The sequence below is a fragment of the Hemiscyllium ocellatum genome, chromosome 13 (assembly GCF_020745735.1).
Source record: "Hemiscyllium ocellatum isolate sHemOce1 chromosome 13, sHemOce1.pat.X.cur, whole genome shotgun sequence".
NCBI classification, from domain to species: Eukaryota; Metazoa; Chordata; class Chondrichthyes; order Orectolobiformes; family Hemiscylliidae; genus Hemiscyllium; species Hemiscyllium ocellatum.
The window spans coordinates 33,249,205-33,268,083 of NC_083413.1; the positions used below are offsets into that span (position 1 = coordinate 33,249,205).

Below are 18,879 nucleotides of genomic sequence, written 5' to 3' on the forward strand. Positions count from 1 at the left end.
GTCCAAGTCAACCACTAAATCATGGCTTCCTTGTTTATTTTTGCATACATTCATGTTTCACATTATCAGTACTTGCAAAATACTTTGATAAAATAAAATTTTTCCATTAGTTTTTTTTTCCTTTTAAAACAGATATACATAGTTCAGTTTGATGAATTTGTAAGCATAAAAATGTTTCTATAGTTTTAGTTGGCTAATAAAAAGATAGTTTTATCTGTACAAATGAAAGACAAAATTGAAAGCTGGAAATCTGAAAATAGAAACAGAATATGTTGGAAATATATTGCAGATCAGTTAACATCCAAGAAGATAAAGACATGTTATAATGTTCTTGGTATATTTGATCAGAACGGTGTTTGATTTTTATTTTAGTCTTCATTAGTTATCAATGAACATTATGAAAAACACAAACCTGAAAATTACAACTTCCACATAAGATCATGGATAAATAGCTTCTTCAGTCTTGGGGAAAATATAACTTTCATCTTAACAATAATTTGCCATTATGCAAAACAATGTTTTGTGTAAAAAGACAGAAAATAAATCAGTTTGGATTGCTAAGATAAGTCTATTATCTGGACATCATAAAATTGTTCTGACTTACAGAATTTCTTTTTGTAAACAATTAACAATCCATTTTCTGAGGAAGTGTTTTATTTCATTTTACTGAACATGGTATAATGAGGCTTCTGTTAAAAGGGAACAGATTATAAATCAGTAGAATACTGATAAAAAAGGCACATTGGCTGCACTACCTCTGAAAAGTATGGCCAGTTAAACAGTTGCATACAAGTTCTTGTGCAAATTCATAACACAGTTTTTGGCCCCTATAAAAATTTACTTCTTTGTGAACATACTTAAGAAATACAAGAAAACAAAATGGGGAAAAAGTACAAACATTTATCAGAATAAATGGACTTTGGTGAGGTGATTCCAGTGTTGACACATTGGCTACAATTCTCTCAATCTTGTCTTTATTTTCTCCGTCATTTTGAATAGCACATTTGCTAATTCCAACAATTATAGCTATGGGAGCACATACTATTCATCAAGATGAATAAGAGAGGTGTCCTAGATAATCCGTGGAACTATAGTCAGGCATCGAAACAAACAGAAATTGTTGGCAACTGTCAAAACCACCACATTAGTACAGCACCAATCATAACCAACTGCACAATATTCTATCTTACCTCTGAACCACAACCAGGCACCTAAACCAGCAGACTATGAAACAACAGCCAATGTTGAACTTTAATGCATCTCACCCCAAGTTCTATAGCATCCTGCTCCAGCACAGAATGATAATTAAATATTCAGATAAGCCTATCAACCCACTAGGTTTGCCAATTTCTTAAATAACTGAAACAAAGGCACGATGGAATTGAAATGAAATGGTGCTTAGAGATGGTACACTTTAGACTCTACAAGCTGCAATGCACAATGAAGATTAACACAAAATGTCTCATTAGAACATTGAAACAAATGTTCTTTTTTTAAGCTAATCATTCTGATGATTTGTTTTTCTATGTATACTGTAATGGAACAGTTGATTAATTTGGATAAAATAATCAAGTACCTAATTCCACTATTTCAAAGGAGTGCAAGTAACTGAACTCTAAGAATTCAAGAGTTCATTTACTTTCTCGAAAATATTCTTTCCAATAATTTTTTTGAAAAAAAATTCTACAGAAATGTGAAGTAGAATATCAGAAAACAATAAGAGAAGTGACACACATTTCAAATCATAGTACAATGTAAAGGCAAAATAAACTAATCTTAATTTTGGATCAAATGCAAAGGGGTCAATAGAAAATACTTTGAAACAACCCAAATGCATAACATTTAAATTATTACATTTACATCTCTCTGCTTTTGTATGCATTCCAGTCTAGATTCTAGTCTGCCTAAAGTATGTATCATGAATTAATTTGGGTCCTCCTTACGGCTGAAATCTCCTTTCCAAGAGAAAATTAAGATGCATTATGCACCAATTAATGCACCAGAAAACCTTGCATTAAATAATGCATTACTGCTGGACAATTACTGCTGTTACTAATCAAATTTATATTGAAAATGGTATATTTGAGCTGAACAACATGTACCATAAAACTTATTAGAAATGAGAGGCGTACTAATGAATCTTTCTGTTTTGGCAAAATGAGAATTCTTATGCTTTATGGTGTCTCAATTATTCCTGTTCAATTTAGCAATACATCATATGTAGTTTTTATTCTGTAACTAACTTAACCAGAAGCAACCAATACTATACTACAGTCTGTTCTGATATAACATGATAATTCTGTTCATGTGCGATCTCATATTGTAAGAAAATCGCACAATAGCCATACCATTTAAACTAGTGAGGCCGGAAAGTTCGCATTCTACAAATAATGGTCCAAATTCTTCAATTGCGTTCAAGCCGATTCGTGTCAAAGAAACACATGTTATAGCAAAACCGATGTAATTATTTCATTAGCACCAACCTCTTAAGCAGCAATAGGTTCTACACTGTAGTAACTAACTTGCTGGAGCTGGGATGCTGTCTGTTCTTTCAAGCTGTTCTGCTCACTGAAGATTTTGAGTGCCTGGATTATCAATGAATCATCCTCAATATACAATCTGTGAAACTACATGTCCCATATGTATGTCAAGAGTGACAAGATTACTACTATAACTACATGCCCAATGGTTGGATGAAATACTGTCTTGTAAGAAACAGTTTTGGAATGCTGATTTAGGCTTCTCCATTCCCTGGAAGAGGTCCATAAGGTAACCAGCGTAAATCCTGGAAATTTGTTTAAATTAAAAAGTCATAGCTGGAAACATTTTCAATTTCCAGAGCTGCTCTCGTGTAAGTTATTTTCTAGGATGCATCCAATAATGGCATGGGTTGATCAGCTATGCTGAGACATTAACATCCCTGAGTGAGATGGGGTTTGATGCATCAGATGGTTTATCTTCTAGAAGTGTCATAACAGCAGCAGGGTTAGCACTGTGTGCAAAAATCTGTTGGATTGCTCTCCTCAAGTTCACATGCAGTCTGTTCTGAGTCAGGTAAAAGGTCTCCATGGCAATGGCCTTCATGGTTCCAGCACACAGATCCTCATACAAAGGACCAGTGTACATTCGTGAGGTCTGGAAGAGAAGCAATTTGAGAAGTTAGAGGATTTCTTGGCTGTCAAACTAAATACAAGATAATAAATAAATCGAACACATTTGTAAAAGTGTTTCTCTCAGAGTACATGAGCAACTCCCAAGGTGAATTTAAATACTTTAGATCCTAACCAGTTAATGGGTGAAACAAGACTAGTTATCACATCATACCTGCTTATTTTTTAAATTAACATATCAGTATCCTCTTATTCTCGCTCCCTTTATAGGGGGGGGATCAGTTTCTCCCTATCTACTCTGTTTGGTCTCCTCATACTTTTGAATATCGCATCTTTTCTAGTCTTCTCTTACAAGTAAAACAGCTTCTCCGGTCTATTTTCATAATTGGAGTCCCTCATTCCTGGAACCATTCTCTCATAAAGATGTTTGATAAATTATTGAGACATAAGGCTATTCAATGAGATAAGAATCCATGATGCTTGCAGTTAGCGAGGATAGAGAATTGGCTAACTACTAAAAACAAGAGTGAATGGATTAAGAGGGCATTTTCAAGAGTGCAACCTGTAACTAATGGAATGCCACAAGGAATGATTTTAATGAAGGAAATGAATGTACTATTACCAATTTTGTCAACGATAAAAAACTAGGGAGGGAAACAGTGAGGATGACTCAAGGAGTCAACAGAGGGATAGAGACAGACTAGGGGATGGAGCAAAAATTAGCCAGATGGAAAATGATGTGGGAAAGTGTGAGGTTATGAACATTGGCAGGAAAATTAGAAGATCTAAAGACTATTTAAATGGGGAAAGACTGCAGAAAGCTGCAGCAGATGGGGATTTGGGAGTCCTAAGGCATGCGTCACAAAAAGCTAGGGTCCAAGTTCAGCATGATAGGTGAGGCAAATGGAATTTTGACCTTAAATTCAAAGGGATTGGAGTCTAAAAACAGGGAGGACTTGCTAAGGTAGACCAAACAGTTATTGAAGCATATGGTGTCCAATATTTTATGAATAGTGCAAAGAGATTATGTTCAACTTATATAAGACAACAGTCAGGCTACAGCTGGAATACTGTGAACAGTTTTGGGCATCTGAGGCAAGGAAAGATCTGTGGAGGCAGTTTAGGTTAATCTAAGTTATGGAAGGATTTTCTAATGAGAGAATGAGTAAATGTGGCTTGTACTCATTGCAGTTTAGAAGACTGAGAGGAGATGTAATTGAAATATCTTAGATTCTTAGACTGCTTGACAGGGTAGATGAGGTGGCACAATGACTTAGTGGTTAACACTGCAATCTCACAGACTCATGGACCTAGCTTTAATTCAAGCCTTGGATGACTCTCTGTGTGGAGTTTGCACATTCTCCCCATGTTTGCATTGGTTTCTGCCAGGTACTTCAGTTTCCTCCCATTGTCCAAAGATGTGTAGATTAGATGGATTGACCATACTAAATTGCCCATGGTGTTCAGGGTAGGGTGGGCTAGGTGGAATAGCATATGGTTAAAATATGGAGTTACAGGGGATAGGGCAGAGGGCTGGGTCTGTGTGGGATGCTGTTCAAACGGCCTCTTTCTGCACTGTAGGGATTCTACGATTCTTGATGAGGACAGATTATTTCCCCTGTAGGGCAGTCTAGGACTACTGGACATAATCTCAGAGTAAAATGTCACCCATTTAAGATACAGATGAGAATCTTTTTCTCGTACAGTGCAGTAAATCTGTGAAATTCTTTACTGTAGAGGGTTGTCAAGGCTTGAAGGGCTTTGGCCTGAAAGATCTATCTTCCTGCTCCTCGGATGCTGCCTGACCTGCTGTGCTTTTCCAGCACTACTCTAATCTTGACTCTAATCTCCAGCATCTGCAGTACCCACTTTCGCCCTGGTAAACACAAAGCTGAAATAGAGAAATTTCTAACGATAAAAGGAATCAAGAATTATGGAAATTAAGCAGCAAAGTGGAGTTGAGATTATCAAATCAGTTATGATCTCATTGAATGGTGGAGCAGACTTGATGGGCCTAATTCTTCTTACATCTTATGGCCTATACCTCTCCTTCACTCACTTCAAACAGCCCATATCCTTCCTAAATAGTAGTGGCCAGAACTATACACAATATTCCAGCTAAGGTCTAGCCAGTATCTTCTTTTAGTTTTTGACTGTCGAATAATTTCTAAATGTCGAATATTCCTGCTTTGGTCACCCTGGAGCTACGTATCTGCATGGCAATTAGATCACATGCATGTAACTCAATTAGAGCTTTTAAAATATTTACCTTGTTTCCAATGCTTCTGCAAAATAAGCACCTTCAAATGTTTAATGATAGGATACCTATTTCGTAAAGTTTCATTGATGAATCCTTAATGTAATGTATTTTAAGTATCTTACATGGTTTTCCAGGAATCGTCGCACTTTGTAGAAATCTGGTAAATAGTTATTTCTGACTACAATCTGTAACCATCGAATTCTAATTTCAGCATTCATTGAGTCGAGCAGCGCAGAGTAACTCTTCGAGAGCTTCATCATGGCCTCTGACAAAGCAAAAATAGAAAGTTCAGGCATTCCAACTCATCTAAATTGTTTAAGTTGATAGAAATGTTAACTGAACAAACAAACTTTCAAAAACAGTTGATGTTGTAGTTTTATTAGGACTCCCCTCAGATCCAGACCTCATCACAGCCTTGGTTCAAAAATGAAAAAAAAAACGGAATTCCACAGATGAATTAGTATGAACAAATTTTACAATGGCAGCATTTGACTAAGTGTGGTGTTAGGAATCACTAAAAAACAAGTCAATGGGGATCAGGGAAAACTTGGATGGAGTTATTCTTAATACAAAGGAAGGTGATATTGTTGTTGGAAGCTAATCATCAAAGCCCCAGGTCATCATAACTTGAGTTTCGAAGGCATCTCCTTCACTTGCTTCATCAATGCCCTTCCTTCCATTGTGATTGTAAGTGAGAACTTTTATTGATAATTGCAGAAAGTTCAGTGCTGTCCTCACATACTTAAGCAATCCATGCCTGCATTCTGCAAACCTTCAGTGTTCAAACTTGCACTGATTAGTGGTAGATAACGTTCACCATGCAAGAGTCAGGCAATCTATCTCCAACAGGACAGAATCTAACCATTTCCCTTTGACATTCTATGGTATTAATATTGCTGATTTTTCCTATCATTTGAGACTAATCATATGAGTTTCTTTATATTCATTCATGCAATGTGGGCATCACTGGCTGTCCATCCTGTTCTGCCCGTGAGATTTTGGTGCTGAGTTGCCTTCTTAGACTGTTGCAATGCACATGCTGAAGATTGACACACAACACCCTTATGGAGCGAATTCCAGAATTTTGACCCAGCAATAGTTAAGGAACAGCAAAAGATTTCCAAGTTAGGATAGTGAACGACTTGGAAAGAAACTTGCTGGTAATGGTGTTCCCATGTATCTGCTGCCTTTATCAAGCCCTTAAGAATCCTATATGTTTCAGTAAGATCACGTCTCATTCTTCTAAACTCCAGTGAGTACAGTCCCAACTTGTTTAGTCTTTGCTCATAAGCAATCCCTTCATACAATGGATCATCAAAGTAAACCTTCCCTGAATTACTTCCAATGAAATAATATCTTTCCTTAGATAATGGGATCAAAACTGCTCACTGTACTCCACATGTGGTCTCACCAGCACCTTGTACAGGTGAACTCAGACTTCCTGACTCCGATACTCCAACCCCTAACAAGGGCCAACATTCCATTAGCCTTCCTAATTACCTGCTGCACTAGACTACTAGCTTTCTGGTTTTATGCACAAGTAACCTCAAGTCCCTTTGTGTCGCAGATTTCCGCACTTTTTCTCCATTTAAATAATAGTTATTTTGTTCTCCCTTCCACATTTTTCCACATCATGCTCCATTTGCCAACTCACTGAACTTACTAATAACCCTCTGTAAACTGTTTGTATCCCTCTTGCAACTTGTTTCCACCAATTTTGTGTCATCTGCGCATTTAGCTACAGTACACGTGTTTCCTTCCTCCAAGTATATATATTGAAAATATGTGTGGTTCAAGCGCCAATCCCCATAGAACCACATTCATTACAGGTAGCCAATCTGAATATGAACCCTTTATTTCCATTCGCTGCTTCCTACCTATTAGCCACTTCTACATCCACATCAAAATACAACTCCAACACCATTACAGAATATGTATTCTTGGTAAATTTTCATGTTCTGCCTTAAAATAATAGGGTTCAAAATATTTATTTTTGATGCTCATAGAAATTTATACATTAATAATCAATGATAGCATTAAACATTCAGTTAACAGCAACATTTATAGAAAACCTTGTGAATTTGCTGGCAAATTCAAAGTATGTTGCAGTTCTGTGATTCGCATAGTTGGATGGCCAAATGTATAAACTTTCAAGAAACCTCTCCTGACTCTCAATGTCATATTTAAAACTAATACGTGTCAACTCAGACACTTAAAGCATCACATAAATCCTTTCCCATGTCTCTCATCAATAGCTGCAGTAAACAAAGTGCAACATGCCAAATGTTACAGTTTTACCAAAAACTGAACTGTTAAATTGATAAACGAGAGAATTGGAGAGCTTAATGATCAAAAGCTCTATAAAGCCAATGTAATCATTTGACCACATTTCCTTTGTATGTCTCTCTTCGGAATATTGAACATACCTAAAATATCTTTCTATTGTTCATCGTTAAAAGGTTATGTGTCAAGGATAAATTAAAAATTATAACTTCTCAAATTGATAGCCAAATTGTGTCTTTGCATATTATATTCCAGAAAACATTCATTTGCCACAAGATGTCACTCACTTATATTTCCCTGCAAAGCTGAAAGCTGAACAAGGCTGGAAGTGGCCTCCACTGTCAAGTAAGCTTAGTTATTCACCACTCTAATCAGCTAAACATTATCACTGCCTCATACAACTTTTAATTTTCCCTGCCTAATCAGAAACTTTGCTGAAAAACACATACACCTAAAAGAAAATAAGTCTTCCTTATAATTACATAAAAGATTTGTAGCACAGAAGGAAACCATCATTTGGTCCATCCTGCGCATGCCAACTGAAATAAATCTGAAATGAACAGTTTAATTAACCCATTCTTTACAATAATAAGCACACCAATTGATTGTGGTAATTCTGTTGATAATCTTGCGGCTTATATGGAAGGTTCCCTCAGTATTAATTATTCTCCTAACAGAATGCAGCATCAAGTTAGTAGCCAATAAATGACTTAAGGAGTCAAAAAGCAGAAATGTGTACTATTCAGTTTCAGAAACATGAAAAAGCTATATTAAATAATAGGCTTAGTGCAAAGTATGATATGAATAAAGTCAGCACAAAGCAGACCCTGCAGCTGTCACAAGAATCTGGGAATGGGTAGCTCTGCTTTGAGTACTGAAGAATGAGTTGCCTGCAATGGAATGGGAAACAATCCCATTTTTGACTTAGATTCTTCAACTTACTATCCCTTCTCTCAGAGGTTTGAGTGGCTTTAGAACTCTCTGCTTCAGCAGGCGGGTGTCATTAAATACTTCGAACGCAAAATTAGACATTTTCTTGCTAGGGATAGGAATCAAGTGTTATCAGTGATGATTTAGGTGGAATGTGGAATTCAAAACATGAAAGCTCAGCCATGATATTACTGACTGAAGGAGCAGGCTCAATGGGCCAAATGATCTACTTCTGTTCCTATTTTGCATGTTTGCATATAAGTCCTATGAACTTTACAATAACCAGATCAGATTCATCTTTTGATTTCTACTTTATTTTACAGTTGAGATGATATTTACATTCAGCTTCCTACAAAGGCAATCAAGTCCTTAAAGTTTTGAAGTACAAAGTTATATCTCTAAGTTGAAGGTTTTACACACTGATACACTTTCTCATTGCATTTTTAGAGCAGAATGACCACTGAAGTATTTGCAGAAGTATGACTTCCTTTCAAAGCAAAATAAGCAAATTTCAAATCAAAGCATTTATTTAAATGTATATGTAACAGTAAACTCTAAGAAAACAGCTGAACAAGTATGTTATCCTACCATGAGGCAGTGGAGATCTGTCCAGAAGTTTGTCCAACAGGTGGACTATTTGGAAAGTTTTCCATTTAGAAATATCAATGTCAGTAATACGGTTTCCATCCGGAGTTTCAGAACTCCAGAGCTGGTAGAGAGATTCTACTGGTTTGATCAAACTAGATCCCTGAGACAAATCTGGCTCCAACAATGGAGGTCCTGATGCATTCAGCCAGCGCTCAAACTCTAATCCTAAAAATAGAGAAACATCTCCAGATGAAATTGGTCTTTGATAAAACAATTCCTTAGATCAAACAAGCAAACTATTTTCTAATATGGTCAAGAAAAACAAAGGTCATTGAGAAAATAAGAAGTGATTTAAATGAAGTGTACAGTTGATCTTCTTAATGTGTTCTGATGCACAAGTACTTAAGACAATGTTAAATATTAAATTGAGCATTTTCCACTTTCTATCTAAGGTGACTTTTTTTTGAGGACTTGCCTTCAGATTTTCTAGAGGGTTACTTTCTCATCTTTCTCCTTTTTTCCCTTCTCAATAATTCATTTATTAGGTGATGCACTCATTCGGTAACGATATTTTTCATGTTGACGTGCAACATTTGAACTTGCACAGAAGCAAAATTAGAAGTAATCCTCAATGTCCTCAGTAATGAGCAGCCTTTGATTAAAAACTTAAAATCTCAATATAGAAGGAAAACATAAATTTCTAGGCACCACAGTATTTAAATTGGCATAAGACAACAAGGACAAGTCAGTAAAAGGCTTTTTTTTCCCAAAATAAGTGTCACACACTTCGAGATACAAAAAAAATCATCAGCCTAAACATATCTTTCACAGAGTGGTGAGGTCATAGCTAATGCCTTTCAATTGTATAGGCACAAAGTTGGAAGATTTTAAGCAGCCAGTTTTTACCCCTTTTAATGCCAGTCAGATCACAATTTCAGATCAAATGTAACAACTGATAGTGTTTATTACAATCAAAGCGTCCATTACGATTTTTCCCACATAATAGCCCATGAACAAATACAGCCTTAAGCTAGATAGTCCATGTCTATTTGCAAGAAATTCATTATCTCAGTGATTTCGACTTAATCTGGCTTCTAGAAAACTGAGTATTCCTTTGTTGACCACTGAGAATTGTTTTCTTTTCTTTGAAACCTCCTCCTTCCACCCACTTCACAGTTTCCTTCTCTCTTCTTCTCTTGGAATCTCCCCTTCTCCCCTCACCCTCTTGAAGTCTCTCTCATCCCCCAACTAACCCCATGCAGATCTCTTTCTACCACCCAACATCTCCCCCAAATCCCCTTGCACTCATTCTCTTCTTGTTCCCCTAACTTCACAGAGTAATAGAATCCTTACTGGGTGGAAGTAAGTCATTCGATCCATCGAGTCCACATTAACCCTCCAAAGAGCATCCTATGCAGACCCACCCCCTTACTCTGTCCCTATAACCCTGCATAACTAATTCACCTCGTCTGTACATCCATGGACACTATGGGAAATTTAGCATGGCCAATCCACCAAACCTTCACAACTTTGGACTGTCGGAGGAAACCGGAACACCTGGAGAAATCCATGTGGACACGCAGAGAATATGCAAATTCCACACAGACAGTCACCCGAGTCTGGGATCAAACCCGGGTACCTGGCACTATGAGGCAGCAGTGCTAACCACTGAGCCATTGTGTCGATCTCCTTTAGAGTTTGTCTTTTCCTCCCCACCTCCAGTGCAGCCTCTTTCTTCCTCTCATCTATTGCAAACATGACTCTCAAAGATAGCCTCAGCCTCAGATATCAACAACAACCACCTATCCCCGCCTTCAAATAAACACTTGTAGCTGTGGCACACTTTGGCCTTGGAACTCTGGGTCTCCACATCTCCAACCCAGCCTTCACAACTTTGCACCCTGACCTCTCACTGCACTCAGCCTTGTAACACCATGGCCTCCCTTCTCCCAGCCTGGAAAAAGGATTCCCTTTCAATTCACTTACTCAGCTTCCTTTTTTATGTTGCTTTCCGTATTTCCTTTCACAAATCTTTGCTCATTCACATTTCCTGCTGACAGTGAACCTATGTGTCGACTGGCAACAGAGATACAGTCTATGATCGAAGGAATAACTTTTCACTGATTCTGTCCATTCTGCTTAGTGGGGAGACTTTTCACCTGTTAGTTTTGGAGGCTTTCCAGAGTGAATTTGCCTGCCACTGCTGTGTATTATCACCACTGCTATCTCCTGATAATACAGACATTCTAGTAGACAAATTAAGTCAATTGGAAAATGTCTCTTCTGCTGACTCCATCTCAAACTGCAACCTAATCTAGGTACAATATATTCCTGCTTCTACACACAGTTCTCATGGCTTCTTCAAGACTGTCAACATACTTCCAATGAATGGTGAACTGAGGTTGTTTTGATTTTGCAACTTCATCCATTAAATACTTACTAATCTTTTCCACGACAGAGCATCAAAGCACAATTACACAGACTATCCCACCTGAGTGGATTGTTTATCTCTTCATCTCAGTAATAGCACTGATCAATGAAGCATTTGGAATCACATGTATTCAACCTATAATCTCCTTCATCTTTGGGAATTATTCCACATAGACCATAAAAAAAATCACAGGATGCATGCATCATTGGGTAGACCAGCATTTATGATTCATCTCTAACTGATCCTCATAATATGGATTGAGCTGCCATCTTAAATTATTTTCATAGATTTTTCAAACTATTGGTTTTCCATAGATAGGGGGGTGAAATTGCTTCCTTCAGTAAACAATGAACCAGTCTTCTGCTTTACATAACTATGGAAAACAGGGTAGCTTCAGCTCTTGATGTCTTCAGCAATAACCTGAAATGAGCTTGAAACATAAAACTTCAACTTTGACATTCAGTGGAAGTAACATTCATGTGAAAAGATACTTGGATGGTAAATGCAGTACTAGTCCATTATGACATCCATTGTAAGGGTAGTTTCTTTGAACATTTCTGACATTGAAGTCTGTTTGTAAGTCCTGTGCAGATGGGGGGGTGGGGTATTTTTCAGGGTGATTAGCGAGTATCTCTGGAGTCATCGGATCAATTGGCAATTCTCTTGGATCACTTCCTCTAGTCCAAATAATTCCCATTGCTGCACTGTTATAACTGTTGGCAAATAATTAGAGCAGTTAAATAATGGTCTCAGAAGATTTCTGAAAACCTAAGTGACAACAAGGAAATCCAAGGGCAGAAAATAGTCTGAAATTTTGACAACCCTCTTAATGAGTTACTTAAACACTAATTCTTCTCCAGACCAATCAACAGTGGACATTCAGCTGATAAAAGTTAGTAAAAGGAAAGTTGCCATCACCCTACCATACCATAAGGCTTCTCTATCTCTCTCTTTCATATGAGAAAGAGAGAGAGAGAGAGAGAGAGAGAGAGAGAGAGAACTGGTGGTTGTTTAACCTGAGAGGCACCATGCCTCAGGCGAGGGGAAAAGTTAAGGAGAAGAGTTATTTATGGTAACCTCAGCTGATGATGTTGACATTACTCTGCATCACACACTATCCAACCAGTCAGCTAACTGAATTAATCGATCCCCTATTTGTAAGTTACTAAGTTTGCAATGCTTTGTTACAAAATGTCTGCATGTCATTTTGGCTTTAATGTATCTCAGAGTTTCTTGAATTCATCACAATCACAAAATTGGTCAGTATAAAAACTGGGGAGAGATTCTGGATAATGGAATGCAACCTCATTATCAGATTTTTAAAATTATTTAATTATCACATTCACATTTATAGACTGAATGTCACTAATCAAAGAATTGGGCACGATTGCCTTTACGCAGAACTGCTTAATTAGTAACACAAGCTGTCAAAATAGTGACTGAAACTCAGATTAGGGACATTGATTTTGTGCTTGGACACAGGAGTCTCTTCAAATAATACATTCCAAAAAACAGGGAAACCGACTTAAGAAAGTTGTGGAACATTATCCTTGAAAATAGTTTTTCCTTTAGAACAAACAACAAAAAAAGATTTGCAAGCAAATGCTGATCAGCAAGGACAAAATACTGTGCAGGAATCTCTAACACCACTGATTTGTTCTTAAGTTAAAGGAAATACGCTCAAAATAAAATCCAAAGCTTGCTTGTCTACCAATGAAGAGAATGGCCACATGGAGTAAACCACAAGCTACTCATCTAACCCCTCAACTGAAAGATCAGATCTAAAGCACAGAACGTTGCTAATGCACTTACACAGTTTTAAAGATGCAAGAATGAGCTATATTGGAGAGGTATAGCATTCTGTTTTAAACTTAACTCAAATAGTTCTGAAGTACCTGTAAGCAGAAATCTCAGAAATGGGAGCTGAGCTGTAGGAGTCACCAGCAGGAAATAAACAGAAAGAAAGAAGAATAGAAAAGTAAGGTTTTATTTTTGTGGATTGCCTGTAATTTTTCTGTGCATTAAAACAATTAGGATAAATGCCAGGGTTGGTGGGGAGAGACACAGGGAGGAATCACATGGTGACAATGAACAATTGGAAACCAGTGAGTTACTGGTCTAAAAGAGAACAACAAATGCATTTACCCCTGTTACAAAAGAATAATCCAGTGTGTACTTTTATTGGCAGGCAATCAAAAGTCAGCATGAGGAATCATTGGAGGCAAGTTTGAACAAACCAAGGAAAAGAAAATATGCTCCCTCGATATTTTGAACAGTCAGATGCAGTGGACAAATGATTGCAGCGGACAAAACCTCAGATGGTGATTATAAAGAACCTCTTCAAACATCTCACCAACCTTCTTTGTTGTCCACACATTTCTCCCTGAGCTCAGGAAAAAAGCCGAGGAAAAACTCCAGTAGATCAGTTGCAACAACACTTGTAAACTTGAACTTTTCTACATAGGCCTAAGAAAAAAATTAACATTAATGACTTGCATTTTACATGTTAATCATTTGTAATTCAGAGTCTTTTTTCATGCTGTACATCTTTATGACTATATGGCTCTATAACAATGGGAACTGAATTAGTCATAGTGGACCACAGGACCCATTTTATATTTGCTGCTCTGTTTGCTGTGATTGTGACCATTTTCTTATGGTGACAGCCCTTGGACATGAGGTTTTAACAGGAAGACCATGACATTACATGGATAACATGTGGCAGTATCAATGACGTTATTTAACACATCTAAAGGCTTCACTTCTCAGCAATTGCACATTGCAAAATTATTCAGGTAGGAAGGGCTGATGATTCATCCTTGCATTGGGCAATTGGAGATTACAGCATTTGGTTGGGCAATGTAGAAGACTCTTTATTTTCTGAAATTAGTATTTTCTGTTAGCAAAATGGGATGGTTGCTCTGGATTGATAGGTTTGCCATTAGTATTTTTGATGTTATTTTTAAAAATAGAATGAAAAATAGCACAAGCTGCTGACTGAACTCACTCTGAGGAAGGAGTCGAAGCACTTTGTGTCTCCACAGAGCTGTGAAAGATAGTACACAAAGCAGAATCCTTTCTCGTAGGTGAAAAGATTCATTAGACTGCTGGGATTGACACCTGCACAAGAATACAGAACAAATATCACACATATTCCTTTGCAGTGTATACTGCAGCAATTCTTGAGCACTGACCAAGAAAGAAGTTTAGTGATAAATACTTAGGACTTCTTATGCAGATTAATGGTTTAATAATGCTGCTTTCATTGTGACAGTGGTATGCAATATATACATTATTGGATTGCAGAATGATTTACAGTTTCTTCCTGGACTGATTCAGAATACAAACCAGTTTACCTCAGCTGCAAGACTAATCTTTGAAAAATGAGGTAATGAAAGAAAGAACAAGTTAAAACAAGCATCACAGTGCAATCGTTCTACTGAATGTCTTATTTCATCACCAATGGAGGATTGAGATCCAATAATAGATTTATGCATAAACTGCTCATTGAGTTTATCAACTACACCAGTTTAGATCTATTGTAGTTCGCAGGACTGAACGTATCCCACGTATCTCATAGAAACTGTCAAATACCAGTGTAAACTGGTGAAAAAGTGTTGTAGTCTGAAAGCAGAGAGAGTTGGTTTAATTTAGTTAATGCTTTAATAGAGCAGCTGGCTTTGTTGAAGTTGCAAACAGAGGTAAAATGGAGACCTGGCTCAAACTTCACTTGTAGTCTGCTGACAGGACTCTCATCTCCGAGTAGTTTCAGCTGACGATGCAGTGCTTCCAGTCGAAAAGTGGTTTCAAGACAAGTAAAAGCAGCCCCTGAAAAAGAAGGGAAACTGATTTTTTTTCTCCCTTAAAAATACTTACTTTCTTTCTGCTAGCTTCTGGATTCTCCTACACAGAGTCAGAGATGTACAACACAAAAACCAACCCTTTAGTCCAACTGTTCCATGCTGGCCAGATATCCTAAACCAATTTAGTCCCACTTGCCAGCACTTGGCCCACTCTTTACCCTTTCTATTCACATGCCGATCCATATGCAATTTTTAATGTAATTGTTCCAGTCTCTATCACTTCCTCTGGCAGCTCATTCCATACACGCACCACCTCTGCATGAAATGTTGCCCATTAGATCCCTTTTAAATGTTTCCCCTCTCATCGTAAACCTATGCCCTCTAGTTCTGGACTTCCCTATGCTATCTTGCATTATTCCTTAAATGGGTGTACTGGGTGGTGAAGCCTACTCCCTACAATCTGGAACTGACCATTTGAAACCAAAGGTACTATATGCTAGCTCATATTTGAGTTTTTCTTCCATCTACCCTCATATCAATTCATTCAGGTTCAGGTTAGTTTATGAAACTTGTATGAATTCAGCTTCAGGGAATTGTATAGCATCTACTAATGTGCAATGGAACACCATATGAATATCAAGAATTATGCTTATGAAGTTATTTGGTAGCACCAAATCTTGGTTTGATGAAAAATGTCAGTTTGTTGGAGCTTTACATCTTGTTCATATCTGGACAATTCTCAATAAACACCAATGTAAGGGGAAATTATACTGTATGAGAGGAGAGTACTCATTGACTGGCAAGCAGACTTCAATTGACAGAGGCATTGCCATAGCGAATGCACCAGTGTACATAATGTAATTCTGATACTATAAACTGGCCTTATTGGCAATTTTGTAAATAGGGCCATTTGTTCACCACATAAGCTCAATACCAAAATAAGGCTTTTCAAAGTTATCCTTTTGGTTCTTTGCTTCTGAGGAATGCCCTCAGATTACTTGGTAACACACAAATGTTTCAGCAATAGGCAAAGCTATTTATTTCACGCTGCTACTACATAGTAGCAACACAAATGGTTGTTTTTGCCATAAGACACTACCTTCATGCCAAAAAGACACTGTCCATCAGATAATTGAAAAACATGATGTGTGTGTGTGTGCGCGCGTGCATGCATGCGTGTGTGAATGCACGTGCATAAAAAATATATGTAATGACATAGTGGGGATAGCAAGCCAAACCAAATCAGCCTCACTATCACCAGATTCATAAAGTGAAATTAAAATATTTAATTTTGTTTAAAATTGTACAATTGCTCCAAACCAGACTTTACAAATTATAGAACCCAAACACGAAGTTTACAATTTAAAAAATAACAATTTATTCTTAATAAAGTAACTTTAACAAAATATAAAAACTACAAGGCAATTTAATATCGACAATTTAAATCCAATCTTCTTTGAGTATAAACCCCCCTCCCCGCACCCCTTATACACTGGCAGAGTTAGGGATAGGTTTATTAAAATTGTAATTTGCTAGTTTGATAATGATTTCAATAATAAATACCAGACTTTCATGAAATCCTTAGATGATAGGTTCTACTACAGGCATGTAGGACGGTATAGCTTCCTTGAATTTCAAGTCATCAGTCTATATAAACAGCTTTCGCAGACCTCTGTAAACTTATTTCTTAGAGACTGAGCTTATTTTCTCAAACCTTTCAACAAATCAATAACTGGAGGATAACTAGAGAGAGAGCAAAACCAAAAGTCCAGTTCAACCTGGCAGCTTCCAAAGTAAAAACTGCCTCCTGCCCACAAATCCAATCAGAACCAATTTAGTCTGCTTTATCTTTTTTTCATCAATATTCTCAAGTGTTTCACTAGCCAGCACTAATCCTCCCTTAACTAACCAATTAAACATCCAACCAGTTTCCAGTCCTTTAGCATAACAACATCTTGGTGCCGAAACATCTAATGTTCTTACAGCAGTAATTATCTGCATTATCGTTCTAGGCCAGTTCCCAACAGCACCAGTCTTTTGTTCATTGTTTTTGTTTTTAAACAAACTGCTGTTCAAATTACCATGTTCAATTCCTCAACTTCAACTCACAGTTCAAAACCAAAAATGAGAAAAATAGAGATGGTCTCAATATATGTGAATTTTGAACAGCAAATCCCTTTTGCAGTTTGTGACAGGTTAGGTATTGACTATAGCCAACCACTTATATTTTGCCGAACTCAAAACACATGATCCAACATTAGACGTGACTCTGTAATGGAACAACATTTGCTAAATAATCCCAAATATGCAAAGGAAGTACACTGAAAACTAATTTAGGATTCTCAACTGGGCTTGCAAAGTGGTGCACTTGTGTATAATGGAAACTATATGTTTTGATTATTAAGATCCTTTATTATTTTAGAAACAACATTGCGCCCATTTCAACTCAACTAAATAGGTTTCAGCTAACATTCCCTCTGAGCTGCATAGCTGCGTGCTCAGAAGTTCCATGCAGATTGCAGAATTGACTTCTGAATTTGGAAATCAATGTTGTGCACAGACCTCGGAATTCTACACAGTCCTGAAAGAAAATTAGAGGGAACGCTAGTGGCAGCCATTTGTTAGTTCATTTCGCAAGGCAATACCTTGACTAAGCAAAGTCAACCTGCCTGGTTTAATATTTAAACAAAACTTGGCAGTTACCTGTCAGTGATCATTAACTGGAGCATTCTCTATGGCAATGCCTCTACCAATCAAAGTCCATATGCCAACCAGTGGTGTTTATTTCAGCAGTAAAATGTTGTTGATTTTAAAACATAAATTAACCAATGTTGCATCGATGTTCAGTACCCTGAGTACCAGGCTAAAAACATCCAGATTACAATGTAATTCCTATATGTGTGCAATCTGTCCGTTAGAAGTAGCAGCTTTTAAGCATTATTTAAACAGGTTACGTTTTTAATATCGTCTTCCGCGAACTGCATTAACAAAGGTAAGTGATTCAGCCTTAGATGTATTAATCAACATTCACTGAATTACTATAAATCGTTTTACCATAACAACAAAGGAAATAGATGTACTAGGACATCTGTTCATTTGAGCTCTGTGAAAAAGCCTGGATCTATGGGTAATGTTTCAATGCCCACACACAATTTTCTGCCATCACTTCCAACTGACAGCAGAACCACCTGTCCTGAAATGGAAACCATCTTTTTACAAGGCTTTAATAGACAATGACATTTAGTATTTACTTATATTGGTTTGTCAATCAGAATGATACAAAATAACTTTCCAGCATTGTTATGTGCTTTCTAAAAAGGATGAAATTGATCTACTTTGACCAGCAGCTACTTCTAAAGGATTATGAGAAGCATATAGTATTTCTCACATAATTTGGACTTTTCTTTGTTTCATCACCACTGACGACTAAATTACAATTTAAACTTTGTACCTTCTGTGCTGTTTCCGTTCAAG

The 18,879-nt window shown here is 37.1% G+C and overlaps 1 protein-coding gene across 3 annotated transcripts in view; it reads right to left on the reverse strand.

Annotated features, from left to right (window-relative positions):
* Positions 1-1,734: 1,734 nt before the first annotated feature.
* The window catches only part of rnpepl1 (arginyl aminopeptidase like 1), a 72,051-nt gene continuing 54,906 nt past the window's right edge, over positions 1,735-18,879 (reverse strand). The window contains exons 6-11 of one of the 3 annotated variants that reach the window (XM_060834725.1): positions 15,317-15,430; positions 14,610-14,722; positions 13,960-14,068; positions 9,172-9,396; positions 5,493-5,635; positions 1,735-3,135 (exon numbers count right to left, since the gene is read on the reverse strand). In XM_060834725.1, the coding sequence (XP_060690708.1) occupies positions 2,899-3,135; positions 5,493-5,635; positions 9,172-9,396; positions 13,960-14,068; positions 14,610-14,722; positions 15,317-15,430 (941 nt within the window). In that variant the 3' untranslated portion in view covers positions 1,735-2,898. The remainder of the gene's footprint in view (positions 3,136-5,492; positions 5,636-9,171; positions 9,397-13,959; positions 14,069-14,609; positions 14,723-15,316; positions 15,431-18,879) is intronic. The other 2 variants (XM_060834726.1, XM_060834727.1) reach the window with 2 other exon arrangements.